Source organism: Arabidopsis thaliana, chromosome 4 (assembly GCF_000001735.4).
Source record: "Arabidopsis thaliana chromosome 4, partial sequence".
Classification (NCBI taxonomy): domain Eukaryota; kingdom Viridiplantae; phylum Streptophyta; class Magnoliopsida; order Brassicales; family Brassicaceae; genus Arabidopsis; species Arabidopsis thaliana.
Genome location: NC_003075.7, coordinates 8564187 through 8591875, shown reverse-complemented (window position 1 = coordinate 8591875; position 27689 = coordinate 8564187). Strand labels below are relative to the sequence as shown.

The 27689-nt window shown below is 35.3% G+C and overlaps 8 protein-coding genes across 16 annotated transcripts; 5 read left to right on the top strand and 3 right to left on the bottom strand.

Moving 5' to 3' along the window:
- Positions 1 to 1530: 1530 nt before the first annotated feature.
- AT4G15050 (NEP-interacting protein, putative (DUF239)) lies at positions 1531 to 3328 on the top strand (the record flags this gene model as incomplete). Its single annotated transcript, NM_117592.2, has 7 exons — positions 1531 to 1692; positions 1788 to 1880; positions 1969 to 2187; positions 2282 to 2434; positions 2573 to 2626; positions 2714 to 2857; positions 2963 to 3328. The coding sequence occupies 7 exons, from the start codon at positions 1531 to 1533 to the stop codon at positions 3326 to 3328; spliced, it is 1191 nt and encodes a 396-aa protein (NP_193241.2).
- A 4227-nt stretch (positions 3329 to 7555) lies between these two features.
- Positions 7556 to 10503, top strand: AT4G15040 (Subtilisin-like serine endopeptidase family protein; the record flags this gene model as incomplete). 2 transcript variants are annotated; one of them, NM_001340989.1, is made up of 10 exons in its annotated part: positions 7556 to 7596; positions 7739 to 7833; positions 7913 to 8004; positions 8083 to 8329; positions 8432 to 8915; positions 9000 to 9094; positions 9194 to 9403; positions 9476 to 9619; positions 9703 to 9887; positions 9977 to 10503. In NM_001340989.1, 9 exons carry the CDS (start codon positions 7754 to 7756, stop codon positions 10501 to 10503), a joined length of 2064 nt encoding a protein of 687 aa, NP_001319943.1. The 2 variants fall into 2 exon arrangements, with proteins under 2 accessions (NP_001319943.1, NP_567454.1); NM_117591.2 differs by lacking the exon at positions 7556 to 7596 and having other exon boundaries at positions 7754 to 7833.
- Positions 9629 to 13135, bottom strand: AT4G15030 (folate-sensitive fragile site protein). Of its 3 annotated transcripts, NM_001340988.1 has the most exons (13): positions 12832 to 12898; positions 12665 to 12744; positions 12255 to 12336; positions 12003 to 12086; positions 11855 to 11894; positions 11724 to 11769; positions 11575 to 11633; positions 11427 to 11494; positions 11235 to 11318; positions 11044 to 11142; positions 10902 to 10951; positions 10670 to 10796; positions 10112 to 10483 (listed from the first exon to the last, which is right to left on the bottom strand). In NM_001340988.1, the coding sequence occupies exons 1-12, from the start codon at positions 12885 to 12887 to the stop codon at positions 10696 to 10698; spliced, it is 849 nt and encodes a 282-aa protein (NP_001319942.1). In that variant the 5' UTR covers positions 12888 to 12898; the 3' UTR covers positions 10112 to 10483; positions 10670 to 10695. The 3 variants fall into 3 exon arrangements, with proteins under 3 accessions (NP_193239.5, NP_001319942.1, NP_001154235.1); NM_117590.7 differs by having other exon boundaries at positions 9629 to 10796; positions 12665 to 12732; positions 12832 to 13135; NM_001160763.1 differs by lacking the exon at positions 10112 to 10483 and having other exon boundaries at positions 10545 to 10796.
- An 11-nt stretch (positions 13136 to 13146) lies between these two features.
- On the bottom strand, positions 13147 to 16534 carry AT4G15020 (hAT transposon superfamily). 2 transcript variants are annotated; one of them, NM_001160762.2, is made up of 5 exons: positions 16279 to 16534; positions 14246 to 16070; positions 13955 to 14159; positions 13677 to 13864; positions 13147 to 13592 (listed from the first exon to the last, which is right to left on the bottom strand). In NM_001160762.2, the coding sequence occupies exons 2-5, from the start codon at positions 16068 to 16070 to the stop codon at positions 13504 to 13506; spliced, it is 2307 nt and encodes a 768-aa protein (NP_001154234.1). In that variant the 5' UTR covers positions 16279 to 16534; the 3' UTR covers positions 13147 to 13503. The 2 variants fall into 2 exon arrangements, with proteins under 2 accessions (NP_001154234.1, NP_193238.5); NM_117589.6 differs by having other exon boundaries at positions 13188 to 13592; positions 14246 to 16467.
- Positions 16189 to 16470, top strand: AT4G15025 (uncharacterized protein; the record flags this gene model as incomplete). The annotated part of the gene is made up of 1 exon (NM_001340987.1): positions 16189 to 16470. One exon carries the CDS (start codon positions 16189 to 16191, stop codon positions 16468 to 16470), a length of 282 nt encoding a protein of 93 aa, NP_001328026.1.
- A 1-nt stretch (position 16535) lies between the features above and the next one.
- Positions 16536 to 19091, top strand: AT4G15010 (Mitochondrial substrate carrier family protein). Of its 3 annotated transcripts, none has more exons than NM_202825.3 (7): positions 16536 to 16807; positions 16979 to 17128; positions 17209 to 17284; positions 17362 to 17457; positions 17715 to 18231; positions 18327 to 18462; positions 18557 to 19091. In NM_202825.3, exons 2-7 carry the CDS (start codon positions 17012 to 17014, stop codon positions 18749 to 18751), a joined length of 1137 nt encoding a protein of 378 aa, NP_974554.1. In that variant the 5' UTR covers positions 16536 to 16807; positions 16979 to 17011; the 3' UTR covers positions 18752 to 19091. The 3 variants fall into 3 exon arrangements, with proteins under 3 accessions (NP_974554.1, NP_567453.1, NP_974553.1); NM_117588.3 differs by having other exon boundaries at positions 16957 to 17128; NM_202824.2 differs by having other exon boundaries at positions 16611 to 17128; positions 18557 to 19022.
- A 103-nt stretch (positions 19092 to 19194) lies between these two features.
- On the bottom strand, positions 19195 to 20060 carry AT4G15000 (Ribosomal L27e protein family). Of its 2 annotated transcripts, NM_001084923.1 has the most exons (2): positions 19611 to 20043; positions 19387 to 19514 (listed from the first exon to the last, which is right to left on the bottom strand). In NM_001084923.1, exons 1-2 carry the CDS (start codon positions 19978 to 19980, stop codon positions 19489 to 19491), a joined length of 396 nt encoding a protein of 131 aa, NP_001078392.1. In that variant the 5' UTR covers positions 19981 to 20043; the 3' UTR covers positions 19387 to 19488. The 2 variants fall into 2 exon arrangements, with proteins under 2 accessions (NP_193236.1, NP_001078392.1); NM_117587.3 differs by having other exon boundaries at positions 19195 to 20060.
- Positions 20061 to 22004: 1944 nt separating this feature from the next.
- AT4G14990 (Topoisomerase II-associated protein PAT1) lies at positions 22005 to 26254 on the top strand. 2 transcript variants are annotated; one of them, NM_117586.4, is made up of 5 exons: positions 22005 to 22416; positions 22813 to 22958; positions 23053 to 23109; positions 23285 to 23360; positions 23585 to 26254. In NM_117586.4, the coding sequence occupies exons 1-5, from the start codon at positions 22365 to 22367 to the stop codon at positions 25615 to 25617; spliced, it is 2364 nt and encodes a 787-aa protein (NP_567452.2). In that variant the 5' UTR covers positions 22005 to 22364; the 3' UTR covers positions 25618 to 26254. The 2 variants fall into 2 exon arrangements, with proteins under 2 accessions (NP_567452.2, NP_001328555.1); NM_001340986.1 differs by lacking the exon at positions 22005 to 22416 and having other exon boundaries at positions 22782 to 22958.
- Positions 26255 to 27689: the final 1435 nt, after the last annotated feature.

The following is a 27689-nucleotide window of genomic DNA, read 5'->3' as shown; positions in this document are numbered from 1 at the left end:
CATAAGTATCGGTTTTATTATGTTCTTTAAAACAAGGACTTAATAAATTAAACAGAAAATTGGTACAATAATTATATATATGTGCATAAGAGATACAAAATGGCATCTACATTAGCTAAATTAAATAAGAAACCATTTGGGGTATTCAAAATGAAAAAAACTGTCTTCCTAAAGAGCATATGCTTATCGGTTTATAGCTTCTAAGTCCGTTTTGTTAACAAGGTTCCATTTGATTACAAGGCATATGCTTATATCGCAAACTTGATTTTACCGTTTACTGTACTTTACTTCGTACGCTATCACATTCTCGAAAGATATGAGTTTCAAGTTGGTACATTCTCGAAAATAGAATTAAGACTTCAACTTAGAGATGCAAGATTATAAAAGACTCTTCTTTTATTCTTTAGAAAACTTACTCAAAACCTAAGATCTTACAAACTCTTAATCTCTCTCAACTCATATGGTCAACCACACCTTGGGACTCATATATATAGAGACTTGCAAAACCTAAACACATAAGGATTAATACTAGATAACTCCTAGAATATATCTTTGGATATCTCTCAAAGATTTAACATAATCCTTTTAAACTAAATAACTTATATCTCAAGTTTTATTTCAAGCTTATCTCAATATTCTTGAAAGATACTGTTTATTTTATGGACTCAGATGAAATGTTGTCTTCACCTTAAAAACTTCAAATCATCAGACTCGATAGTCACCATAGTACATTGTTACAAGTTTTGATACTCAAGTTTGATTAAGATATGAGTTTCAAGCTGGTACATAAAGCGTCTTAGGAAATTTGTCTGTGAAGTCCGGCAACATAGATGAATTCAAGAGAAATGTGAAGTCACATCGAATGAAGTGACAATTTGGCATTAAGGTCTCATTTATAAGATTCAACAAGGGAGAAAAAAATAATGTGTGATGTGCCTTCATTAAAATAACCACATGGGACGTTTCAAAGGACCAAGTCTACTGTGAATTATGTAATGCAACAGAGGTGGGAAAGACTAAGTTGTAACAAACTGTGGGTGGCTGTTATTATATAGTCATCTTTCTCATAAATACAGAGAAAGCAATTCAATAACTTCAATGGCAACAAGGTTTACATCTATACATATGAACACTTCACTAATTTTTCCCTTTCAAAATTTTCTATATTAAAAAAATAAATAATAAAATTGATTTGGTAGAAATACAATGATATGGACTAAAATGATATGGAATTCATTAAAAGTAGAAAAAGTAGACATACTTATTAGCCCTATTGTAAAATCTACCAAATTGATTTAAATCAATGGTATTATATGTTAATTCATAATATTAACATATATTATCTCAGGAATTGTTGACCAAACACTAATTGATTAATTTACCATAAAACTCTTTCCCCAAATATTTTGGTCAATGGTCTTGAATTAATTGAAAAATGTTTTGTTCCTCCTCCACTCTTATATATTAAAGGTTTATCTTCGATGCTTCAAAATCAATAAACTCTCTCGTCTCTCTCTATTGTTGATTAAAATGGAAGTGATATGGATGTTCTTAATCTGTTGCATCTTTGGTATCATAATTATAAGTCATAGCAATGACTTTGTCGAAGCTAAGAGCCTTTCTAAAGTTGAAGATTTAGAAATCGAGAAGAGACTAAGGACTATCAACAAACCTGCTGTCAAGATCATCAAGGTTTTAATATATCTTCATAACCATGTTATTGTTCTCTATATATTATACAATTTAGTAATAAATGTTAACTTCTTTATATATTGGTGTAATGATAGAGTATAGATGGAGAAAGATACGGATGTGTGGATTTCTTCAAGCAACCAGCATTTGATCACCCTTCAATGAAGAATCACACATACCATTACAAGGTATAATTTTGATATATCAGTTCTATATACTTATATTCTTTTAGAAACATAAAAATAAAAAATATTTATGGTGTTCGACATGTTTTAGATGCGTCCAATATGGAAAGGAATGAGAGAAAGAAAGACAAACAATACCAATTTTGGTTACCTATGGGAGAATGGTGTGGGTTGTCCCATTGGTACCGTCCCCATGCAAAGAGTCACTAAAGAAGATCTATTGAGATTAGACTCATTTGGCGATAATTATAAACCTCGTGGCTCTTGGAATTATACCACTGATGATTCTAATAGTAACAACCAGAAACATGTACGTTGCTTCTTTTAATTAAAAATGTTTTGATATATTTATACTGATTACTGATAATAAGAATTGGTTACTGAATGAAAATGAACGCTATTAGTTTGCGGTGGCTCGGACGGTTGGCTCAGACAAGAGGTTCAATGGAGCAACAATGGATCTTTGTTTAACCGCTCCTAAGGTTAGGCTAAACCAATACAGTGCTTCTCGACTTCACATTCAGATTGGAAATGATTTCCTCCAAACCGGCTTTACTGTAAGTTATTTGATTTAATTTGTTTGCCATCTAGATAAAAGCACCGATCAACAAGCTCTTAGTTACTTAATTTATTTAGTAACTAACAAAATATGTATTATATTGTTTAATAAACACATATTATATGTACTAATTCAGGTAAATCCAACATTGTACAAGGACAGCCAACCTCGGACTTTCGTCTATACAAAAGTGAGTCACGCTATTAGTAAAAAATTTCTTTTAATTTTTATATTTTGTATACATATTAGTAAGTAAATGTATATATTGATGGAACAGTCAGGTGAAAAATCATGTTACAATAGCTACTGCGACGTTGGAATGATACTTGTTCGTCAAGATATTCCACTTGGTATGGCATTATCGCCAGTGTCTGTTCGTGGTGCTAGGACAACTCATTATGGAGTCTTCGGTCTAATTAAGGTTTGAATAATTAAGAGTATGACAAAGCATTCAAAATTTTATGCTTACATATTTGTGTGTTTCTTAAACTAAGGACAAAATTCACCTATTATTTTCGGGTAACAGGACCAAATAAATGGAAATTGGTGGTTGCAATTTGGTAATGCTGCAGAGGAAATTGGATTTTGGCCGTCGAGTAGGTTTCATCAAAGCTCTGGAAATTTGGTGGAGTGGGGTGGAGAAGTGTACAGCGCATCACTGCCGAGTCCTCAAATGGGATTTGGGTATTTTGTTGATGGTCAAATGCGCTACGATGCATATATCAAACGGATATCTGTAATCGACGGTTTTAATAAGATTGACCGCAAAGTGGCATATACCGAAAAATTTGTGGACGACACTCGTGGCTACCAAGTTATAGACAAATACAATATTCCCGGATACTCAATACTCGGTCATATAATGTTTTACGGTGGTCCGGGGAATCTCTGAATATGGTTAATTACATCTCTGTGAAATGAAAATTAATAAAACATTACATTGACTTGATTATACAATAAATATCACCATTATGCGTTTCTTTTGGATCTTAAGATTATATATGTTTGTACTAAAAAAATATTTCGAACTAGATCCTCGCTGATGATAATTGATTCCTGAAAACAAAACAAGATTAAGAATAGGGTGAACAATCTAAAATTGCTTAGTAACTTTGGTATCATTCCAACACTCGCCAAGTTATAACTGTGAATATTTTGTTGTCTACGTTTTTTTGTTTACTATTCTTTTTCTTCTCCATTCTTTCGTTAATCACTTTTTATATCTTGAATTTGATTTAAATTGCAGTCACAAAAACATGAACCAATATTTTAGACAATATAAATTGAACCAGAAAATGTAACAATATTTAACTAATAAGAGATGTACTCAATCGAATTAAAAATTTTATAATAAAAATTTATAATTTAAAAATAAGGTAAAAATAAAAATAGTTTTCTAATGAGATAAATGTTAATAAATATAGAAGCACGGTTTTATAAAATATGCTTTGGAACACATAAAATATAGGAATGGCCTTGTGTGTGGCGAAAACATTTGCTACTACAGTGACGATGAAGAAAAATACTCCCGTGAAGAAATTGGATGCAGCTTTTTAAAAATGATTGAAACTTCCAAATAGAGTAGAAGGTTTGCCATAAGTGTTTTGGTATTAGAAAATGTTTGATGTTTCACAGTATAATTATGCGTGGTGTGTGTAAATAGGTTTAAGCCTTCAATTTTGGATGGAAATATATAGATCGAGAGCAAAAGTCTCGATTGAACTGGTGCTATATGAAAGTTCTAAGGGGGATATACATCATCCACCAAAGTTCATAATTATGAAAGTTTTATATCAACATAGAAAATGTGTATAGTCAAAATCAAAAGCTATTTTAAAAAGTTAAAAAAAAAAGCTAATACCTAATTCTTTTAATTTTACTAGGGGACAATCTGGACTACCCCCTGGTATAAATTTGATTAGGGATAATTAGTTAATTTAGTATTATAAATTTTAAAGTATACATGTTAAAATATCATGTGATAGAATTAACATTTTCTAAAGCATAGATGGTATTATTAATTGTTTAGGAGGGGTTATTGGTTTATAGATTTAATAAGAAATTGAAAATTCAAACAAAAATCATTTGTTATTCAATCATTGATTTTGAAATTCTAATTAAAATCATGTGTTATTGATTCGATGATTTATAAATACTAGTTAAATCATTTGTTATTCGTTTAGTCATCTGTTTTTGGATTTGAGAATCCAAATTTATGTTTTAAATAGAATTGAATGGATTTGAAAGAGAAAAATAGAATGATTCAAATCCATGAGTAAACACATTTCGAAATCCATATATCTTGATTTCATAATTAATAGAGATTTTCAAATTTTATATAGTTTCAAATTATTTCAAAATCCATATATCTTGATTTCATAACCACTAACACCCTATTCGTTATATTAATTATTTGTAATAAATTTAAATGTTTGCATCTTTAACTCTCACACACAATACCTATACTTTTAAAAACTATAATCCTTTACCATTATTTTTGTCGTATTTACAAATTAACAGTTGGATTGAGAATTTTTATTATGATTTTAGATTTGTAGTTGTGAAAGTAAAAATGTTGTTATATATATACATTTCTTTGTCTATATAACTATATTAGTGATACTTTTTTATTTTCAGATTCTGATATGACATTCTTGGGTAGCAACCAATACTAATTATGAAACCATTATATTGCTCCGGCTTGAAGATTGCTTACTCTCTATATATACCCACTACTTGGTATATTGTTTTCTATATAGGCTATGATTACCAGGTATCACAAAATGCATACCCTTAAAATACTTGTTTGCTTCATATGGACAAAAACCTCACACATTGAAAACCATATCCGGCAGGAAATCCGAATCTTAATAGTACATTTTTTGCTTATTTCATGGCTTTTCTGGACTCCAACAAAATCAATATTATACACCAAAATCTCAGTGATTAGAACAAATATCTAGTGTATATAAGGAATAAGAATTCTAAATTCAAAAACCAGAAACAAATTTACATGCCCAACGAATATATGAAACGAAAACTTACCATCAACGTTGCTTTTCTCTTCAGGTAAAGGAAAGTCCAACCAAGCCATAGGCTCAAGATGCATCATACACAAGATTAAGATCTTTCATTCCCAAATGATCAAATTACAAACCATTAAGACACATTCATGTGACTACTGAACAAAAAGAGATATCTAACATAAGTTGCAAGTGATATTTATGAGAATAGCATTTCACTTCACGGGTGCTCAGAACCCCGTGGTCCTTAGAAGAAAGCCATCCTTAAACAAATGCAAATTATAGTGACTTATCAATGCTTGTGACTATACATATTGTTAAAACTTTGATTTATTAGGGCTTGTCCTGAACTTTTCTTTGAGGAGGAGAGGAAAAGGTATTTGCCAAAGCTGATGTAGCATCGATTTAGAATAAATTGATGGTTTTAATTTTGAGAATTTAGAGTAAGATGACATGGAATCTTGAGAGGGCTTAATAGAAAAACTGATGTTGATGACTTGAGATGCATCAGTGAGCTTCGTTTGTTTGTTACGTGAAATATTTTGATATGATTCATAAATGACTATAAATTGAAATAAATAGATTTTTCCTAGAAATCTAAATCTTTGGTGTATATATATATATATATATATATATATATATATATATACATATGTGTGTGCATATAAATAACTCAAAGAATTTATTGAATGGATTTTTCACTAATTTATTTTAACGCTAAGAATGCCAACTTTGTGCCCACATTGTCTCTCGGCCATGGGTCGACTCTTATCCGATGGCGTGACCGTTATTTTTGGAGGAGTTAAAGATTTGTTTAACGACTCTAAATCACCATATGAGATTTCTTTTTGTTTTGTGTTCTCTCGCACAAAATCGACAATCACTTCTCGATATGTCACCATCTTAAAAACATTTTGCTTAAACACATTTAACGGTAGAGTTTTTCTCAATACGTTTAACCAAAAAGATAAGTTTACTTTGGTAACATAAGTGGCAAAATTATTTTTTCAAGCTCTCCTCATGCACCACATGTTTCCTGAAACCGAGATGTTTCTTGTGTTATATATATATATCAGTTTTGAAAATAGTTTTGATCAAAAAAAGTTCTTCAGTTCACCCATAGGAGCAAATCTCTCTTATTCACCCACTTTTGATTAGCCAATCAAAATAGAACAATTTTCCATGTAATACTATATTTTAAAATAAATCCAAATTAAAAAATATGTCGGTTTGGGTTTATAAATAAGGATTATGGTTAAATTTTATAATTACCAAATTATATGTCGGTTTGGATTAATAAAAGAGTGATTAGGTTTTAGATTTTATAATTAAACAAAATGATATGTCAAATTTGGGTTTATAAATGAGATTTAAGGTTTATATTTTACAATTAAACAAAAATTATTAAGTCAGTTTGAGTTTATATATTGATTGGTTTTGGAAGATTTTACAATTAAATAAAATTAAATGCTTAGGGTTTAAGATTTAAAATTTAATTCAATCTAACATTTTTTAATGAATTAATTTAATTTATTTAGATAATAGGTGAGCGTGTTTTGGTTTATTTAATTAGATTAAATAAAAACATTAATTGGCTAGTTAAGAGGGTTGAATAAGAAAGGGTGAACCCAAGAATTGAAAATTAGAATTAAAATAAGGTCTTTCATGTTTTTGAATTTCGAAATTTGTATCTAATACTATTATAAGATCTTGATTTTTTTTTTTGGGGACATCTTATAAGATCTGATATATAAAGAATCAAAGTAACTAAGAGTAAACATTTATGATTTATGGAGTTCGCTTCCCATATATACACTGTTAAAGATATCAATCATAATGGACACAATCAAACCAGATTCAAATACATAAATCTCCACACACACACACAAAAAAAAGCTTAAGGAAATATATTTAAAGCCTAATAAATAAATAAATCTCTAAAACATAAATGCATTGTTAATTTCTCTCTTGCAGACGTATATATATAACCATGTAACTAGCAACTTCACATATTGAGAATTCTTATCAACAATTAAACATCTCGATAATGGCTTCCCTTGGCTTGTTCCTATGTCTTTCCTCGGTTCTTCTCATGAGCCTTTGTCAAGTTCCTACAGCTATTGAAGATGAAAGAAAAGCAAGTCATTTCTGTTTTGTTTCGTAAACATATATAATAACAACTATCAAGTTCCTCTCTTAAACAAAAAAAGAAAAAGAACAAAATCTATCGACGTTCTTAATTTGTATTGGCCTATTTCATTCGTTGTGTCATGACGCAGGTGTATATAGCTTACATGGGAGCTCTTCCATCAAAAATTTCTTACTCTCCTATGTCTCACCATCAGAATATCCTTCAAGAAGTCATCGAATCAAGGTTTTAATATAAGACTCTCAAATCTCACTAACCCAAATCTTGTTGCTTGTTGTTTACGTTTTCTCTTTTTGATCGGCAGTTCCGTTGAAGATTATTTGGTCAGAAGCTATGGAAGAAGTTTCAATGGTTTTGCAGCCAAACTTACTGAATCTGAAAAAGATAAACTTATTGGTGAGTTATATAATTATAGAAGATAATGAAACTCGTGATCATGATGGTTTATTTGATGATGTCTTGTGTAATTTGTAGGCATGGAAGGTGTGGTTTCGGTATTCCCAAGCACCGTTTATAAGCTTTTTACGACAAGGTCTTATGAGTTCATGGGACTTGGTGACAAGAGCAACAATGTCCCTGAGGTCGAGAGCAATGTAATAGTAGGTGTAATAGACGGCGGAATCTGGCCTGAATCCAAAAGTTTTTCAGATGAAGGCATTGGCCCAATACCAAAGAAATGGAAAGGAACTTGCGCAGGAGGAACTAATTTCACCTGCAATAGGTTAGTAACATTTTTATTTTTATTCTCAAAGTTTCTTGCGTGACAAGAAAAGAGCAAAAGATAAAGATTAACTACCCGGCCCTAATCCAAATTCTACTGCAGAAAGGTGATTGGAGCCCGACACTATGTGCACGACTCCGCAAGAGACAGTGACGCTCACGGGTCACACACGGCTTCAACAGCAGCAGGAAACAAAGTAAAAGGAGTGAGTGTGAACGGTGTGGCAGAAGGAACTGCAAGAGGTGGTGTGCCTTTAGGTAGAATTGCTGTTTACAAAGTGTGCGAGCCATTGGGTTGCAATGGTGAACGAATTTTGGCTGCGTTCGACGATGCTATAGCGGATGGGGTAGATGTTTTAACCATTTCTCTTGGAGGCGGTGTTACTAAAGTTGACATTGACCCTATCGCTATTGGATCATTTCACGCGATGACCAAAGGGATTGTTACCACGGTAGCGGTTGGAAATGCCGGCACTGCACTCGCAAAAGCGGATAACCTTGCACCATGGCTCATATCCGTGGCTGCTGGCTCTACTGACAGAAAATTTGTTACTAATGTGGTTAATGGAGATGACAAGATGTTACCTGTTAGAAGTCTTTCCCTTGTTCAGTTGATATATGAATGTGCTTGTTGTCGTCATCATGGTGACTAATTAAAGTTTTATATGCAGGGAAGATCGATCAATGACTTTGACTTAGAGGGAAAGAAGTATCCTTTGGCGTATGGAAAAACTGCTTCAAATAACTGTACAGAGGAGCTAGCAAGGTAATTTGTGATTCAAGGAATCCACAATGACTAACTTGTGCGTCAAGCATTTCACTTGTATGGATATATCTTTATTTATTGGTATTCATTCTCTGGTAGGGGTTGCGCTAGCGGTTGCCTGAACACGGTGGAAGGAAAGATTGTTGTGTGCGATGTTCCAAATAATGTTATGGAACAGAAAGCAGCGGGTGCGGTTGGAACTATCCTTCATGTAACTGATGTTGATACTCCCGGTCTTGGTCCTATTGCCGTTGCAACCTTAGATGATACCAATTATGAAGAATTAAGATCCTACGTTCTCTCCTCACCGTAAGAATATGTTACATAAACAAATCTTTGATTAGATTCTCTTAAGATGTTAATGGCATTCTAAATGAACAGAAACCCGCAAGGAACTATATTGAAGACCAATACAGTTAAAGACAATGGTGCTCCAGTCGTTCCTGCCTTCTCTTCTCGCGGTCCAAACACTCTCTTTAGTGACATTTTGAGTAACGAACACTCAAAACGAAATAACCGACCTATGTGATTATAACTTATATTTGTTGGTACTTGGATTGACTGATGTCTTGAGATGTATATATATGTAGCCTGATATAACAGCCCAGGAGTCAATATATTAGCAGCATATTCACCACTGGCTCAAACCGCGTTCCTGGACAAAGCGTGGATTACTATTTCATGACGGGAACATCTATGGCTTGCCCTCATGTCGCAGGTGTAGCTGCTTATGTCAAGACACTACGTCCTGATTGGTCTGCTTCTGCCATCAAATCTGCTATCATGACTACCGGTAATTATCAACATCAAATCGAACTATTCTCTGAAGAAAGAGTTTAAGTTAAGTGAGATCCGAATCAATCCTTTTTGTTTTTAATGCAGCTTGGGCAATGAACGCTTCGAAAAATGCAGAAGCTGAGTTTGCATACGGATCAGGATTTGTTAACCCTACAGTGGCAGTTGATCCAGGGCTTGTTTACGAAATAGCCAAAGAGGATTACTTGAACATGCTTTGCTCTTTGGACTACTCTTCTCAAGGAATTAGTACCATTGCGGGTGGAACCTTTACTTGTTCTGAACAATCAAAGCTTACTATGAGAAATCTAAACTACCCTTCAATGTCAGCCAAAGTGTCAGCTTCATCGTCTTCAGATATCACTTTTTCAAGAACAGTCACCAACGTTGGGGAAAAGGGATCCACTTACAAGGCAAAATTGTCTGGGAATCCCAAACTCAGCATCAAGGTTGAGCCAGCTACACTCTCTTTCAAGGCGCCAGGGGAGAAGAAGTCTTTCACCGTTACAGTCTCTGGAAAGAGTCTTGCGGGTATTTCTAATATTGTGTCGGCATCTCTGATTTGGTCGGATGGTTCACACAATGTGAGAAGTCCTATTGTTGTGTATACTTAGGTATCAACACCAAACTCGAGATAATAAAAGTATTTGATGTTATGGTCTCGATATTAAAATTCAATTTCTTTCAGTGAATAAGGGGCTATGTAAGTGTTTACATTTCAGGGTTCAAACTCAATCTAGCCTATGATATAAAAGATATTCTTGCGATGTAGATGGTCACCTTTTGAAACTTGAAAGTCTCGAATATCACCCATTACCCGGGAACATCCCCTCCATGTATTCATCGAAGTTTTCATCATCCTTGCCTTCTCTATCAGCACTTTCCAACTTGGACTTTCTTGTTTTCCCTGCAATATGAATGACTCTATTAACTCCTTCCCAGAATTATAATAATCCATAACCTTTTCTATATAGAATAGACACCAATATATTGAAGTTTGCAAATATCATACCTTTTCTCCTATCCTCTTCGTCAGTGTCATATTCACTGTGAGATTGACTCCTGAATTTCAAAATTAATGTGTTTAGCTTAATGTAATCCAAAACAAAACTCTGACCCTTAGTTGTAAAATGAGTGAATCTCTTTCTCCATACCGATTTCGTTTCTGTTTTTTCTTTTCATTACTCTCTGATCTTTCACCCTCTTTTCTTTTCTCCTCTTCGTCTGTGTCATCTTCACTGTGTGATTTACTCCTGAATTTGAAAATTAATGTGTGTTTAGCTTAATGTAATCCAAAACAAAACTGTGACCCTTAGTTATCAAATAACGATCTCTTTCTCCATACCGTTTTCGTTTCTGTTTTTTCTTTTCTTTACTCTCTGATCTTTCACCCTCCTTTCTTTTTTTGTAGTATAACTTCTCAGCACATCTAATGCCAAAAATGTTTGATATTAGACCAAGAAAGTTTTAAACAAAAGCATAGAAACAATCCAGGATACAAGCATAGAGATAAGCAAGGTGTACAATGAGTGCCTACCTCTCACAAGCTACGAGTTTTACAAGAGCTTGTTTATCTTCTCCAGCTTCATGATAAGAAAAATTCACCTGCAAAATCAACAAGCTCAGTGAAAAAATCCAACACAAACATCAAAACAGTAATTGAGAAACTCTCTAATGATACATGCCTCATAGCTTGCTAACCCTTCCTTTTCATCACAATGTTTGCTCCCACACATAAACTGCCCTGACAGAAAGCAATTGCATTTACACTCAAAACTCTTATCACAACTCCTTCAAAAGAAATCATGGACAAAGAGTTTGAAGTACCACTAACCTTTCCCAGTCATTACTTCCTTTTCTGTTCTCCATCTTAAACCCATCTACAAAAAAATTCAAAATAAGTCAACTGAACAAAAGATTACAGGAATCTAAAATGAGATGTGGTACTCACACTCTAGACTTTACCTTACCAGTCTTGTACCTTGACATGTCAGCTATACAGTATCTTCAAACAGTCAAGGAGAACAGACATGCACTTATCCACAATCCCATAACTTAAAGTAATCTAACGGATGTTAGTGTATCTGAAGCAGCACTATGTTTTGAAGGATACTCTTTAAAAAGCTTATCATAGTATCGTTTCACCAGTCTTTGCTCCCAAGAAGGATCCAAATCATCTTCTTCAGAACGTATAAACCTTGCAAGACAAGCCCAAAATTAAGTAAAAACATACAAAGGCGATGTAGTAATAGGGCGAATACAAAGTAAGATTCAACAATAAGACTTGTAAATTCATCAACAAAGCATGCATCTTAAAACTTATAACTTTCCAAAACACAAAAACATATTGACAATTGCACCATACCTGTATCCTTCTCGTAGTGTGTCCTGATCAGTTTTAACCGGTAACTTAACTTCTGCAGGCTTATCCTTCCCATAAAATCGAACTGTAAAGTTGCAAAACAAAGAATGAAACTACAAAATCTTAAACAAGAACACCAACAGCTCCTCAAATAGTAGCTAACTCCAGGGTAAAGAATACTCTTTCTAATGGAACCACAAATAAGACATGTAAGGCTGACTATAGCCCTCCTTCCTAGCTCAGAGGAGAAGACTGTTCATCAACCAGTTTTGATTTGGGACAATATGGATTTTGGATAAATAGAAAGCCACTTATTTACCCTATTTCCCAAACTTTTTGTCCATTATTAAAACCTAATTATCGAGCTAACAAATCCAAAGACATTTACAAGGAGATTGAAAGACGTGTAGTACCGTAGTCTTTCAAGAACTTCTTATGCCGCTCGTAAGCATTCAGGCCACGAATATGTGCTTGGTATTGCCTGCACACACGACTGAGCAATCAAGAGAAAGAAGACAGAATTCGAACACAGTGAACAAGAGAATGAAGAAGAAGAAGAATCGAAAGAAGGAAGATTAACTGCTTGCGTTCTTCTCTGTCGTAGATGTCAGATCTGATCGCCGCCGAAGAAGTCATGTCGCCGCCGATGTCCGATGGAACTATCGTAGACCTTTTAGCTTATCTCTGGCTCTTTTTTCTCCGATTGCTCCAATTGTTTCTTAATGGGCTGGGCCGTATGGGCATATAATATGGGCCACTGAAATGTCTTTGGTTTCTAAACTGATGAAATTCAAGGTCTCACCATTACAATCTCTGACAATGACCTTCCAGTTTCTATGGTTTGGTCGAATGGATCATACATTGTGAGAGGTCCTTCTGTTGTGTATGCTTAGATATCGGTCAAAAACTTGACAAGAATTAAGGAGTAATTATGCTAGTAATAAAACAGATGGTCTAACAAAGCCATCAAATATATATATGAAAGAAAATAGGCATTTAGATTTCATGACCATATTAAATATATTTGTCAAACAACTTAAAAATCTGGACAGAACCTGATTATAAAACCCAAACTCTATGGAAACCTAATAGGACAATGCAGAGTAAGAAGAATAAGAATACTGAAACGTCTTGTAGAAGAGATAATTCTAAAGGGAAGACTCTAATGTTACAAATCGACACCTATGACTACAACAGCTTCATGTAAGTCAGAAAGCATCGACGAAGAAGCTTAAACCAACCATGATCAATCTTACGTGAATAACTTCTCCGATGTGTTTGTATAATAACCTTCATCTCTCACTTCTTTTTCTACCTTGAATATCTCAATATCATCGAAACCTGTACACATTCATTTCAACTTTTAAAATCTCAAATCTTCGAAACACACAAAAAAAGTTGTCCGAGGATGCTAAATCTTTTTACCTGAACCCAAGTCTTCAGTATCATCAATGATTGGTGCTACTTGGTTCCTATGAATAGACTCAAGCGACTTCCAGTCCGCGCTTCCATTTCCTTCTACACAAGCTTGGTCTCCAGAAACCCATTCTTTCAGAACATCTATCCTGTTGTGTGACAACGGGTCTAGTGTGTCATCTCCGCTTCCAGGACCCCTAGAGAAGACATAGAACCATTATTTCTATACTTTCTTATTCCTTGGAAACAATGCAGTTGGCTGAGATGGGACAAGATCTAAGACTTACAGTTGTCTGAGGCGCATGTTGTACTGAACAAATACAAGATCGCTGAGTCGTTTTTGCTCAATGGAGTTCTTTGATTGGTATATGTGTTCGACAGGTATCTGGTTTCTCCTGCAGCTAACTGATGAACTGCACGTCTGACTAAGAATGCGTATCGCAAAACGTGAGAGGTTCAAGCAGCTTTCTCCATACGTAGACCACCACTCAGCTAAGAAACAAGAATGTAACGAGAGTCAAGTAAGAGAAGTACAAGCGAAAAGATTTATACAAGAAAATCAGGAAAATTAACCATACCAGGAAGCATTGTATCCCGAGCTCTTATTGCCAAGTTTCTTCCAAAAACTCCACCAGCAGTTTTGTAGGAGGTTAACTCCTTGATGATTTTATCTTGAATCTTGTCGTCAGGAACCAATCTCTCAATGCAATCGAGCACCGATAGAATAAGCTCACTACGGATTTCTTCGTTGGTATTATAAAAGAGTTTTGGATTAAGAAAGAAACCAGCAGCAAGCAAAGGAATATGCTGTTGTTGCTCCCACCATCGATCTATAATTTTCCAGTATATTATGTAATCCTCCCTATTAACCAGATGTGTCTTGATTGCATCCTTTGCTCGGTACAATGCTGCATAGACATACCCCATTGCAGGTCTCTTTTCAGAACAAACTATTCTCAAAGCCCGCAAAAGAGGACTAGTTAAATGGTTTACCAAAGCTACTGCCTTCCAAAAGGCTTCATCAGTGAGAGCATTCATCACCAATCCACTTGGTTCTTCCGAATATGAACATTCATTCCACTCGGCCGAAGTAACCATAGCCTGCAGATTGGATTTGAGCTCGGCTATTCTTCCCAATGTAGCAAAATTTGTGGCAGAAGAGCTAAATGCTGGTAGCAGAATATCATTACCAGAAGTAAATTTCCACATCAGATTTAAAACACCACTATGGTTATAAACAAATCTTGTGATAGCTTGAGCCTGTTCAATAGTCTCACTTATCCAGCCAAGTTTCCCAAACTCCTCGAGCATCTGGTCTATGCAATGTGCAGCGCAAGGAACCCAATATAGAGAAGGATACACAAGCATCAACCTTTTCCCAGCATCAACGTAGTAATCATCACATTTTGTAATCACTTGAACAACATTGGTACTGCCAACTTCTTCAACCAGTTCGCTAAGTAGCTCAAACAATTTATCAGCAGAAGATAAAACCTCAGATGCGTCCACAGATTTCAGAAACACTACCTTTTCAGGGCAATAAACCAAAAAGTTAAGAACTTTAAAGCCTTTATCAGAGTTCAGTTCCTCAACCAAAATAGAACAGCCAGTCCTCTTCCACATCGCTTTGCATTCATCAATCTCTTTCGCCATCTCCTCAACACAATTCTTCAGTATCCACCCTCGAAGGTCATCATGCGTGGGAGCAGATACCCCGAATCCTCCAGAGGCAATGGCATCGATCATCGGTTGGAAATTAACAGAATTCACTGCATCAAAATCAGCTCCAATACCAAACAAAAACCTTCCAATCGCCATATGAATTGTATTCTCCCTATCTCTAAAGGAAGGATGCACAATGTTCTTCACACTACTAATCGCAACCGGAATCAAATTATCCATATCTCTACCAATCAAATCAACATTGTTACTCGCACTACCATTCTCAAAAGCATTCTTTTTACTCCTGTAAGTCCTTTGCTTTGTTCTGCCACTCAACAAGCTCTCGTTTTGCACAACGACATCCGAACTACCCGGCGACTTAAACCCGTCATTTACATCAGGTTGAACGACCATCATATCTCCTTCAATAGGAGGTAAAGAAGCAACAGACAAAGGCTCTGAACTAGATTTATGTCTCTTCCTCTGACGTCTCACAGTTCCATCAATACACTGCTGCAAAAAGAGCCTAACATCTTCAGGAACTTGGTCACAGATAGTACCTTGTCCCTTTTTACCAGCAAGATGTTCCTTAACCCTAGTTATACCACCACCTTTGAACATTTTCCGACAGTAGAGACAACGCATCTGAAGTCTATCACCATATTTGTAAATTTCACAATGCTTCCATGCATTGTCTTGTTTCTGAGGTGTAAGAGCTACAGGTTCTAATTCCGCATCCATCTAATTCATTCAAGAGGAAGAAGATATAAGAAAAGGTAAAGACTTTGTTAATGGGTAAATAAGCCTAGATCCTCTAATGAACAATTCGAGAAAAAAGATTTGAAATTTCGCAGACCTCATGCACCAAATTCTTAGCCGGAATAAACAATTTCGATACAAACAAAACAAACCCGTAAAAAATTTGTACAAGGAGATGAAGAGAAAAGACCTGATTTGGTTTGTGGCCGGTTACGGTGAATCGGTTTCGGGGAAAGTGATAAAATTCCGGTACAGTAGCTTCGGTTCTGGAGAAGAGGAAGCTGGAATCAGCCGGAGATGGAGATTTCCGACGAACGGCGGAGAGAATCAGAGGAGGGTGGAGGATTGCGATGGCGGAGAAATCGACCCGGCCCGTTTTTAGGGTTCGAAGAAAATAGGTTTGGCAGCTTTTTCTGGTTTATGACCTATAAATCGGCAAATCTGTATCGTGACGTCACCAACCCAATTTTGCTAAAATTTGTTTTCCGTTTTTTAACTTTTTTTTGTTTACCCTTGATAACTAAAACGACGTCATTTCCTTTAGGGCATTTTCTGATTGAACGACGTCGTCTTTTCTTCTCCGATTAGCGTCGGTCGTCTTCTTCGTCTTCTCTCTGTCGCTGATCTGGGTTTTGCTTCAACGTGAAACATCTTTGAGGTTGATGATGAGGTTTCTGTTTACTTAATATCCTGTGAGAGAAAACTCTTCTTGACTTGAGGTATGATAATACTCTAATTATTGTTTATTTTGTGTTGGATCAAATGGATGATAAGAACTTGTTGATCTACTTCTAAACCTCTTAATTTTGGAGACTATGATAAGAGTAAAGGACATAGTATGTTTGAATACTGATACTGTAGTCTGTAGTGTTGCTGACAAAAACGTATAGGTATATGTACATTTGTTTTCGCTGAGGCTAAAGATGGATAAGCTTCTTGAGAATCATCAGTTTGCGACACATGCCATCGCTGCCTCGGCCTCTGTCTCGTTAGGAACTGCTCTCGCTTATCCTTTAGATACCATCAAAACCATTATCCAGGTTTTTTCCCTCTTCTTCACCAAATTGTTCTTTTTATCACTTAGATTCATCTGGGGATTAAGAATAGCATTGAACTACAGGTTGGTTCAGGACCCAATAAGAAATTAAGCTCCTTTCAAGTTTTTAATAGAGTTCTTCGATTCTCTGGCTATTCAGGTTCGCAAACTACTCTTTTAGATTCCAATCATTTTCTGATTCTGCATCAGGCATAATGACATGTTCTTCAAATGCAGGTCTGTACAGTGGTCTTGGATCGTTAACTTTAGGAAGAATTTCTGGTTTTGGTGCAAGGTTTGGTGTCTATGAGATTCTAACAGCTTTCTACAAAGGTATTACACAGGTCCATGTCTCCTTTGTTGTGTCTGATTTCGATGATTCAAGATTAGGTTTCTTTGTGTCTAGCTCCTCTGTCAATTAGCTCAATAACATCAGTTAATTAGTCAATACAGCAATCATTTGTTCATGGATTATGTTAGAATATGCAACAGTGTTCACATACATTCATGTCATTTATACGCAAATTTGGTTCCTTTTTGGGCAATACCTTTGTCTTGAAGAATCTGAATATGAATTCATTTCGCTCCAGATGGTCGACATGATAACTACGTGAGTGTTGGTGAAGCTTTTCTGGCTGGTCTGGTGGGAGGTGCAGCAGAAACAGTGATGACTTCTCCATTTGAGCTAATCAAAGTCCGAAAACAAGTGACTGCTGCATCACGGGCTCCAAATGCTTCCGCTGTTGCAGAGACCGCACCGGTCTCACCCATGATCACAAAACTGCTAAGAAGATACACTCTTGATGTAAAGTCATTGACACAAACAGTCAGTCTCTTATCCGTCTTAAATCACAAACACCCAAACATGACAGCTGCTTTGCAAGAGTACCCTTGGATGATGACTGGAACAGGAAACCCACCATCAGCCATGGATGTTAAGAGACCGCTCGATGTTGCATCACTTGAAGGATATAGAGCTTTATGGAGGAATCTACGTTCAGGTCTTATAAGAGATTGTATTTACGGTGGAGTATTCTTTTCAACATGGCAGTTTCTTCACGAGGCAATGGTCGGTTGGAAAGCTGTTGGGATGAATCCTCTGCCCAGGTACTTAAAACTCTCAATCGACACTGAATTCTCAATTCACTTGAACTTGGATTGTTGATTGTTAAAATGATTATGCGGAAACTTGATGAATTCAGTTCTGAAGAAGAAGTTGGACCTTTATCTCCGGTAGCCATTAGCCTTGCTGCTGGGATATCTGGTGCCGTTGCAGCTGCAGCATCACATAGCTTTGACACAGCAAGAACACGTGCACAGTGTGTAATATTGCCAAAGGTTTAAAGAAACTCTACTCATGGCTTTCCACTTTATCTTACAAAGAGATATGAAACTCATTTTCTCTGTTGGGTTTCTATTGTTTTACTTACAGTATACAGCAAAGGAGAGGAAGTTTCTAAAATGGAATAAACCAGGGAAGAGATTAGAGAGATGGACAGGAATCCATCCTACAGACAGAAATCTCTTGTTCCGAGGTATTGGGATGAGGATGGCTCGAAGCTCTGTTGCATCGACTGTGATCGTAGGAAGCTATTACTTAGCTGTCGATTTATTGGTTCCCAAGTGAGAAAACAAACAATCACATAAGCCTACAAATCTGTCTTTAGATCAGATTAACGATACCGCAATAGTGATTGTTTTTTAGTAGCCTGCGTTTTGTTATACAGTTAACAGAGAAATCATATGTGAGTTTTTCTCAATACTCTGAAATAAATAATTAACATCATTGGCTGTATCTGTAAGTTTGATGATTACAAATTATCAATTTCCTAGACAAATGAAACTCGAAAATTTGCTGTATTTTACGACGAGTTTAGGAATAAGCTACTTGCAATGGGATATTCAGAATCTAACAAAAACGATACAAGATTCAACTTTTGGTAAATACATTTCCCGATTCTATCAAAACTTAATGCCAGAGAAGCTTATAAACAAAGGAGATATAGCCATTGTATCAGAACCTTGCTCAAAAAACAATTAGCTATTGATATTTTGCTAATTCAAAACCGTGATTAAGACAATTAGTAACACCAAATTCAATTTCGAAGATTACGAAACTTGAACATCTATAATTTTCTAACTAAGGCTATGAACAAGAATTCTTTGCAATGGACCTCCAGATTTTAACCAATATCAGCCTAAAGACGTTACTAAATTCATCATTTCCTCAAGCCTAAGCAAATATAATTCAACGGAAACAAAAGAGTAAATAAGAATGCATTAGAGAATCAAAATAAAAGATCAAATCCATAATCCAAACTTCAACAAAACATCTTCCACAATCCAAAACAGGATCCACATTTTTCACCATGGGAAATGAACCCTAGAAACTAAAAAACACGATAACAAAACGCTCAAAATGAATTCCTCACGAAATAGAAAATTTCTTCAGAACCTGAGCTTGGTAAAGAACCATCTGTTCTTACCGGTTTTGAACCTCTCCTCAAGCTTAGCCTTAGCTTCCTTAAGAGCAGCAACCTTCTTATCCTTACTCTGAAGAGCATCAAGAGTCGCCACTTCCTTGAGATCCACGTCGAGTGTGTAACGAGTAGGCATCAGATGCTGGTAATTAACAAGCTTGATGAAACACTTAACCCTAGATTTCTTAGCTGTCTTCTTAGCTGAGTCTTTGCGGATGACTTTGCTCGGGTACTTCTTGAGTCCGGCGACGAGGCAGTGTCCGTAAGGACGATCACGGTTACCGTCGTCGAAGGATTTGATGATGACGGCTTTCTTTCCGGCGTAACGTCCTTGAAGAAGGATCACGGCCTTGTTCTGCTTCAAGAACTTCACCATTGTTGCTTCGTTTGGTAGATCCCTCTCACTTGTCTCTCTCTCTGGCTGCTATGAACCCTAAGTGGCGGATTCTATGAGAAATGCGGCTTTAATAGTAATGCAGAAAATGGATGCGGAGAGAACCTAGTTTCAGTTATTGGGCCTTTAGGTTAGACCCATTTTTAATTTGGGCTTTATATTCTTATCACACGGCCTGGTAAACCTAGCTTCAGTTATTGGGTCATACTAATTCTAGTTTTCCTTTTTTTTTTTTCTTACGTTCGTACAAACTTCAAAAGAGTTATTATTACAAAAACTTTTTTTTTTGAACTAACAAAGACATATATAAAATTATACAACTGTTATGGATCCCATTGATAATACAAAACTGTAAAAAGAATTAAGTTGTTAGCTGGAGTTGTAAGTATTTTTGAAATAGTGCAAAATTTACAAAAGAATTATACGAGAGAGCTGTAAAAAAAAAAAAAAGTAAAACTTTTAGTAACGGTTTTGATAAAACTTTTATGATTGGTGTTGAAGCTATCCAACTCTATATTTGACTGCTAATTTTAGTTACTCATATATGTTTTTTGGCTTGCTCATAGCACTACCACTATGTATAGTGACTAACTTTTACAAAATTACACTTATACTATCTACAAAATTATACATTTATCATATTATTATTGGAATTGTTTGTGAAACTATACATTGTATCGCATAAAAACATGCTGTCTTTTTCTCAAAATCTTCTAATTTTTCGATCAAGTTCCATACTCAAAATTATCAATTTAATTGTCACGAAAATTTCGAAAACCTTTCTACCAATATTTTAAGACTTTCAAACATGTCTACTTTCGTTTTCGATCACAAAATTTACCTTTCATCATACGAACAAAGTTGGAAACTTCTTCTCGCAGCAATCAATATATTTGTTTATAATTCTACTAAAATGTGTCAAATATTTATAATTAAAAATTGCATGCTTGACTTTTCTAGCCACTGCGAGACTATAGTCTATAATTATGGACTGTTAACATCATATTTGCAGATTATTATATATTTTAGAAAACTTTGCTTGGCCGGTTATATCGTGTCTACGCAAGTAAGTATATAGGTGTCATATTTTATAAAAAATAGACCATTTGAATTTGTGTATAATAAATTAGCAAATGAGATCAAATTGAACCGACCGGATGAAATCCGTTCACATGGACCATATAACTTGTCCCTCCAGTTATTTTATTTTATTTCGTCGATGTGTATTTAATTTTGTTAATCTCTATGCAATTAAGTTTTCATAACTAACTTATTTGGTTTGGTTGAGGAGTTTCAAACAAGTAAAAGCATAAACTTAAAAGGAGAAAATAGGTGGAATCATATATTTAGAAGGATCGTCTTACTAATTAGAATCATATACTAGTAGTTAGTGGATGTGGTATAACCTATATGGCTATATCAATTAAATTGTTTTTCGTAGTTATCCAAAATAATTACAGAAATAAGACGAATTCTCGTAGTTATCCAATAATTTATTTAATGTTTTCATATAAAATCTGAAGCCTAGAAATGCAAATTATGAAATTATGTATGGTTTACATGTATAATTGTTTATAGTGGTCTCATATGTTAAAAAAATAATTTTTTTTAATCGTGAATGTAGTGTGGATTACACGAAATCGGTCGATGTTTTTCAAATGCCGCAGGAAATTATATTTCTATGATAAGAAAATGTTTATGATCACTAATATTAGTAGACACAGCAATATGTAATAAATAATATTAAAATAGAGAGAATAATAAAATAAAAAAGCAGACAGCACTAAAAAAAGGTTATTCTTATCTTTTGTAATCACTATCACTAATTTTAGTAACATACTGTATAATTTTAATTAAAAGAAAAAAAAGTTCGGAAAGTGGAATATTTTTACTTTTGATTTTTTGTCAACAGAAGAGAATTTTTCCTTGACGACAAAAGAAAACATTTTTAATTTATTCTCTTTTATTTTAACTTAACGAACCAAAAAAAAAAAAAAGGTGAAATGCTTATTTCAGACAGAGAAATGAGGATTTGTTCGAGATGTGTCAATGTTACGCATAGCACAGGGCAGAGATAATAAAAAAAGGCTCTCTCTTTCTTTCTCTCTCTCTCTCTCTCTCTTCTCTAATCTAATCTAATCAAAAATCTCTTCTTTAGGAAGAGAAGTTTCCTCCTTCGACTTTCTTCTTTCTCAATATGAATCCCGGAAAATCGGGAACCTCTAGCGATTTCAGCTAATCTTTACTTACCTTTTCTTTAGTTCTGACAAGAAGTAGCAATACCCTTTTGGAGATTCGATCGTATTCGCTGTTTTTTTTTTTTGTGTTTTAGCTGTCTTCGTGTCTCTGCTACTTTGTGTTTGATCATGGAGAGATCTGATTCTAGAGATTTCTACAACTTCGCTAAGACTTCTTCTGGTCAGTTCTCTTTCTTGTTCAGCTCTTTTTGTTTTCAAATCTAATAAAAGTGTTTTTATTTTGTGATTCATCAGTTTGCTAAAGCTTCTTTCTTTGATCTGAGATGTGAATGATTTGATTTGCTTCTGATTTGTGAAAACTTTAAGAGAAACATACTTTTTGTTTCATGCTTGTTATGTTTGATTTATCTTCCTTGTTACAGTATTTGATTCGTTTTTTTTTTAAGTTTTGTAGTAACCTATAAGATTTACTAATTTGATTTTTGAAGTTGTATGAAATGATTGAAATGTCACAGATTTGTTTACAAAAGCTTTAGTTTTACTTAAATTTTCTGGTCAACTGATTGTCACTTACCTCATGTGTTTGATGAAACTGGATCTTATTGTCTTTGTGCAGATAACAATAGTGCACTCTTTGACGCATCTCAATATGAGTTCTTTGGTCAAAGTCTTGAAGAAGTCGAATTGGGTGGTCTTGATGATGATGGTACTGTTCGTGGACATGTTGATGATGAAGAGTATCACTTGTTTGATAAAAGAGAGGTAATTTGGACTGAGTCTGTTCTTGGCAATATTTGATGCTAATTATATATGAGATAAATGGAAGATAAAACAAAACATTTACTTCTGGTTTCAGGGTGCTGGTTTAGGATCATTATCTGACATGGATGATCTTGCCACAACTTTTGCAAAGGTTAGCATATTGTAAATTCCGAATTATGACTTTAAATAATTCTGTTTCTACTAATATCATTTTGTTACCATTTTTCATCGTCTCTCTTGAGACAAATGATCTGTCTTTCTCAGCTTCTTATTATTACTTGTTCTCTACTTTAACTTATCTTATTATTTGGTCTTATCTTGTGCAGCTGAACAGAAATGTTACCGGGCCCAAACACCTTGGAGTAATTGGTGACAGAGGATCAGGGTCCTTTTCAAGAGAAAGTGAGTTTTGTTTACTGTTTACTATTCTTGTTCTTCTATGTTACTTTTTCTTCTTCTTGAACTATGCAACTAAAGGTAAAAACTGTGAGCTTGTACTTTTAGATATCCACTTCTGGAGGTGAATGATTGGAGTATTAAGTTGTGGTAGTTGGAAATATAATTACAAGTCAACAAAAAAAAAATCCATTATCAGCTTTTTTTCTAACAGTAGTTTTTATGTCCAGGTTCTACTGCTACAGATTGGACTCAGGATAATGAGTTCACAAGCTGGTTGGATCAGCACACAGTTGAAGAACAAGTTCAGGAAGCTAGTTGGTCTTCACAGCCACAATCATCTCCTAATTCAAATTCTCTGTATAGGACATCCTCATATCCTCAGCAGCAAACACAGCTACAACATTACAGTAGCGAACCGATTATCGTACCAGAATCGACGTTTACATCTTTTCCTTCGCCTGGAAAAAGATCTCAACAGTCTTCCCCGAGCCATATTCATCGTGCTCCTTCTCTTCCTGGTGGTAGTCAGTCGAACTTTTCAGCTCCAAACGCCTCTCCGTTGTCGAATTCTACTTTCCATCTCTCGGGATTGTCACATGGACCGTCGCATTATGGTAATAATTTGGCTAGATATGCCTCATGTGGTCCTACTCTTGGTAACATGGTGCAACAACCTCCTCATTGGGTTACCGACCCCGGCCTTCTCCACGGTGATCATTCCGCGTTGTTACACAGTCTAATGCAACAGCAACATCTCCAACAACTGCCTCCTCGGAATGGTTTTACTTCACAACAGTTGATATCTCTTCAGCAGAGACAATCTTTAGCTCATCTTGCTGCATTACAATCTCAGCTATATAGTTCTTATCCTTCTCCATCACATAAAGCTCTTTTCGGGGTTGGTGAAGTAAGGGAACACAAACATAAGTCGTCTCATCGAAGTCGAAAGAACAGAGGTGGTATCTCTCAACAGACATCAGATTTAGCTAGCCAGAAAAGCGAAAGCGGATTGCAGTTTAGATCAAAGTACATGACTTCAGAAGAGATAGAGAGTATTCTCAAGATGCAGCATTCTAATTCACACAGTAGTGACCCTTATGTCAATGATTATTACCACCAAGCTCGGCTTGCGAAAAAGTCATCCGGATCAAGAACAAAGCCTCAGTTGTATCCTTCTCATTTGAAGGATCACCAATCTCGGTCGCGGAATAGTTCTGATCAGCAACCACAAGTTCATGTTGATGCTCTTGGAAAGATTACACTTCCTTCTATTTGCAGACCACGAGCTCTACTCGAGGTTGACTCTCCTCCTAGCTCTGGTCATAAGCATCTTGAAGATGAGCCTCTTGTTGCAGCTAGAGTCACAATTGAAGATGCTTTCGGAGTTCTTATCGATATAGTTGACATTGATAGGACTCTTCAATTCAACCGGCCACAAGACGGTGGTGCACAGCTCAGGAGAAAACGGCAGATCCTTCTTGAAGGATTAGCAACTTCACTTCAACTTGTTGATCCTTTTAGCAAAACTGGTCAGAAAACCGGATTGACCACAAAGGATGATATCGTGTTTCTCCGCATAACGACTCTTCCTAAGGGTCGGAAATTGCTGACAAAGTATCTACAGCTTCTTGTTCCGGGTACTGAGATCGCGCGGGTTGTCTGTATGGCTGTATTCCGCCACCTGAGGTTTCTATTCGGTGGCCTACCGTCAGATAGCCTTGCAGCAGAGACGATAGCTAATCTTGCTAAAGCAGTTACGGTTTGTGTTCAAGCAATGGACCTCCGAGCATTGAGTGCTTGTCTTGCAGCTGTTGTTTGCTCGTCAGAACAGCCACCTCTCCGTCCAATAGGAAGTTCTTCCGGGGACGGAGCATCGGTTGTCTTGGTATCTCTTCTTGAGAGAGCTGCTGAAGTAATAGTGGCGGTGGTTCCACCGCGTGTCAGCAACCACGGGAATCCGAATGATGGACTCTGGAGAGCCTCGTTTGATGAGTTCTTCTCTCTTCTTACTAAATATTGCAGGAGCAAGTACGAGACAATCCATGGTCAGAACCACGACAATGCAGCTGATGTGTTGGAGTTAGCTATAAAGAGGGAAATGCCTGCCGAGCTTTTACGTGCGAGTCTTCGTCATACTAATGAAGACCAGCGGAACTTCTTACTTAACGTTGGTCGTAGTGCATCGCCAGTTAGCGAGTCGACAACAACCCGTGCAAGTGCAAGTGGTGGTCAGATTAACTCTGAATTTGTGAGGGGTTAAGTTTAACCATATAGGAAACAAACTGTGAGATTAAGAAGCGGTGCCACGGTTTGTTTGTGGATCAAAGTGAGTAGCTGGTTCACACAGGGCTCAGGTGACAAATGTTGTTCTTTTAGATTTCTCTTAAAACTTGGTAGATTCCTCGTTATGGTGGTTGAAAGCAGGAGAAACAGTAAATTGAAAGTGGGAGTTTGGTAAAACTGGAAAAAAAAAACAAGTGAATTTTTCCGGGGGAGCTGTATTTTTGGTTGCTCTGTCATGAAAACTCCTATTTGTAGGACTCATTTAGGGTTTTAGGAGTTTGGAAGGAGATTAGTGTTTGTGACTCTGTATAGACTGATGGTGAATGGGTGAACGGTGGATGGTAATGGTAATGTGATGGTGATGGTGATGACGTGATGGTGAATGGTGCGGTAGCTAAGAGGTATTTTGGTGTCTTAGCTTCCTGTGGGGTTTGTTTAAAATGTGGGCATTGTAATAATAAGGAACGCAAAGTTTTTAAAAAGTTGTTTCTATTAAATCATGTCTCAAATGTATTACTTCTGTTATTTGTAAGAAGTTGATAAACTTGAAATGTATTACGTTTACGCAGTTGATAGTGTCAACATTTTAAGCTTAAAAGGATGTGTTTTTGAAACACAAAATATGAATGTTTTGGAATTTGTTGTTGGTAAAACAGATGCGGATTGGAAATACGTAGTACAAAAAGGTTAGAGAAAGTGGTAGGAATTAAGACACGAGAGGCATGTCTTTTTCAAGTTTGGAACTGCTCACATGCCACGTGCACTTTAGCTGTCTCCTTTTCCTTTTATCTTCTTTTAATGCAAGAAAAAGACATGAGTGACTACCCAAGCCGAGATATGAGGTCTTCATGTTTGTCTGATTTCTTTTTACTTAGTGTTTTTAAGTTACTTATGCCATAACAAAGTCTACATTGTACTTTATACATAACCGACTTCTTTTACTTTTTTTGCATTCTTGTTTTGACGGCGACGACGACTCCTTTTACTATATGTCTATCTCTTGTCTATTATTACCAATGACACGTGAAGCATGTTTTTGGATCCTCATTGGTCAAAGACTAGACTAATCCTGGGATCTACAATATTGCTTTGTAATTTTTTTGCAAAAAACTTGGGCTTCAAAATTCAGCAAATAGAACAGAACTAGTAGACTTCTAGCTAAAAATAGAATTTTTGTTTTCAAAAATTGAACCAACTAAATAACTATATTTATTTGATATTAATTAAATAGTTACGCTACGAAAAACAATCACAAATTTTGTTTCTAAGATTCAACCTCACCAAACTATGTATATATACATTTTTAGAGCCATTTTGTGAAATAAATCCTGGATTTGGAACTTATTTACAATGGCTGCCACTGGCTTATTCAATGCGAAAATTAACTACCAAATCAAAGCAAATCTTATTCAAAAGAATATGCTCTTATTCCATAGCCTAATTATTTTTGCTAAAATAGTTAAAATATTTAAAAATTAAATAATCATTTGAAAGAAAACTTTAAATTGATTTAAATTATAAATCTTTTAATAAAAATATTATTAAAAAAATAAAAAAATAATTTCACCGAACATGATTAGATAGTAGGACTAGATGGTAGGATGTGTTTATAATATTATAATATATAAATTTTATAACAATTAAATAACTATTTGAAAAAAAACTTTTAAATTGATTTGAATTAAATATTTTTTAAATTAAAGTATTATTAAAACAAAAATAATAAAATAATGTCTAATTTTACTGAACGGGGTTAGTGGTAGGACGGGTTTGGTCGATAGTATTACGAGACGATATACCACAAGTGAAATCCATTAGATATGTTTAATTTCACTGTGCAGGATTAGATGGTATGACGGGTTTTGATCGATAATAATACGAAACGATATACTACGGATGAAATCCTATATATAACAATTAAAATCTATATATACATTCTCTTAAACACTAAACAAAGCAAACAATATTAATAAAACAAATATTTACATATACATTTTATATAACAAATTTTATTATAAACCTAGTCATGCGGTATACCGCGGGTCAAAA

Excerpts from the sequence above, each read along its gene's own strand:
- AT4G15020 (NM_001160762.2), bottom strand. The coding sequence starts at position 16,070 with ATGGATGCGGAATTAGAACCTGTAGCTCTTACACCTCAGAAACAAGAC. Across the intron at positions 13,865-13,954 it reads AACATGCGCCTCAGACAACT|GGGTCCTGGAAGCGGAGATG; the intron begins GTAAGTCTTAGA and ends TGTCTTCTCTAG. Across the intron at positions 13,593-13,676 it reads TACTGAAGACTTGGGTTCAG|GTTTCGATGATATTGAGATA; the intron begins GTAAAAAGATTT and ends GAATGTGTACAG.
- AT4G14990 (NM_117586.4), top strand. The coding sequence starts at position 22,365 with ATGGAGAGATCTGATTCTAGAGATTTCTACAACTTCGCTAAGACTTCT. Across the intron at positions 22,959-23,052 it reads ACTTGTTTGATAAAAGAGAG|GGTGCTGGTTTAGGATCATT; the intron begins GTAATTTGGACT and ends TTCTGGTTTCAG. Across the intron at positions 23,361-23,584 it reads AGGGTCCTTTTCAAGAGAAA|GTTCTACTGCTACAGATTGG; the intron begins GTGAGTTTTGTT and ends TTTTATGTCCAG.
- AT4G15030 (NM_001340988.1), bottom strand. The coding sequence starts at position 12,887 with ATGACTTCTTCGGCGGCGATCAGATCTGACATCTACGACAGAGAAGAA. Across the intron at positions 11,634-11,723 it reads GGAAGTAATGACTGGGAAAG|GGCAGTTTATGTGTGGGAGC; the intron begins GTTAGTGGTACT and ends GCTTTCTGTCAG. Across the intron at positions 11,495-11,574 it reads AAGGGTTAGCAAGCTATGAG|GTGAATTTTTCTTATCATGA; the intron begins GCATGTATCATT and ends TTGATTTTGCAG.
- AT4G15010 (NM_202825.3), top strand. The coding sequence starts at position 17,012 with ATGGATAAGCTTCTTGAGAATCATCAGTTTGCGACACATGCCATCGCT. Across the intron at positions 17,285-17,361 it reads TCGATTCTCTGGCTATTCAG|GTCTGTACAGTGGTCTTGGA; the intron begins GTTCGCAAACTA and ends CTTCAAATGCAG. Across the intron at positions 17,458-17,714 it reads TCTAACAGCTTTCTACAAAG|ATGGTCGACATGATAACTAC; the intron begins GTATTACACAGG and ends ATTTCGCTCCAG.
- AT4G15000 (NM_117587.3), bottom strand. The coding sequence starts at position 19,980 with ATGGTGAAGTTCTTGAAGCAGAACAAGGCCGTGATCCTTCTTCAAGGA.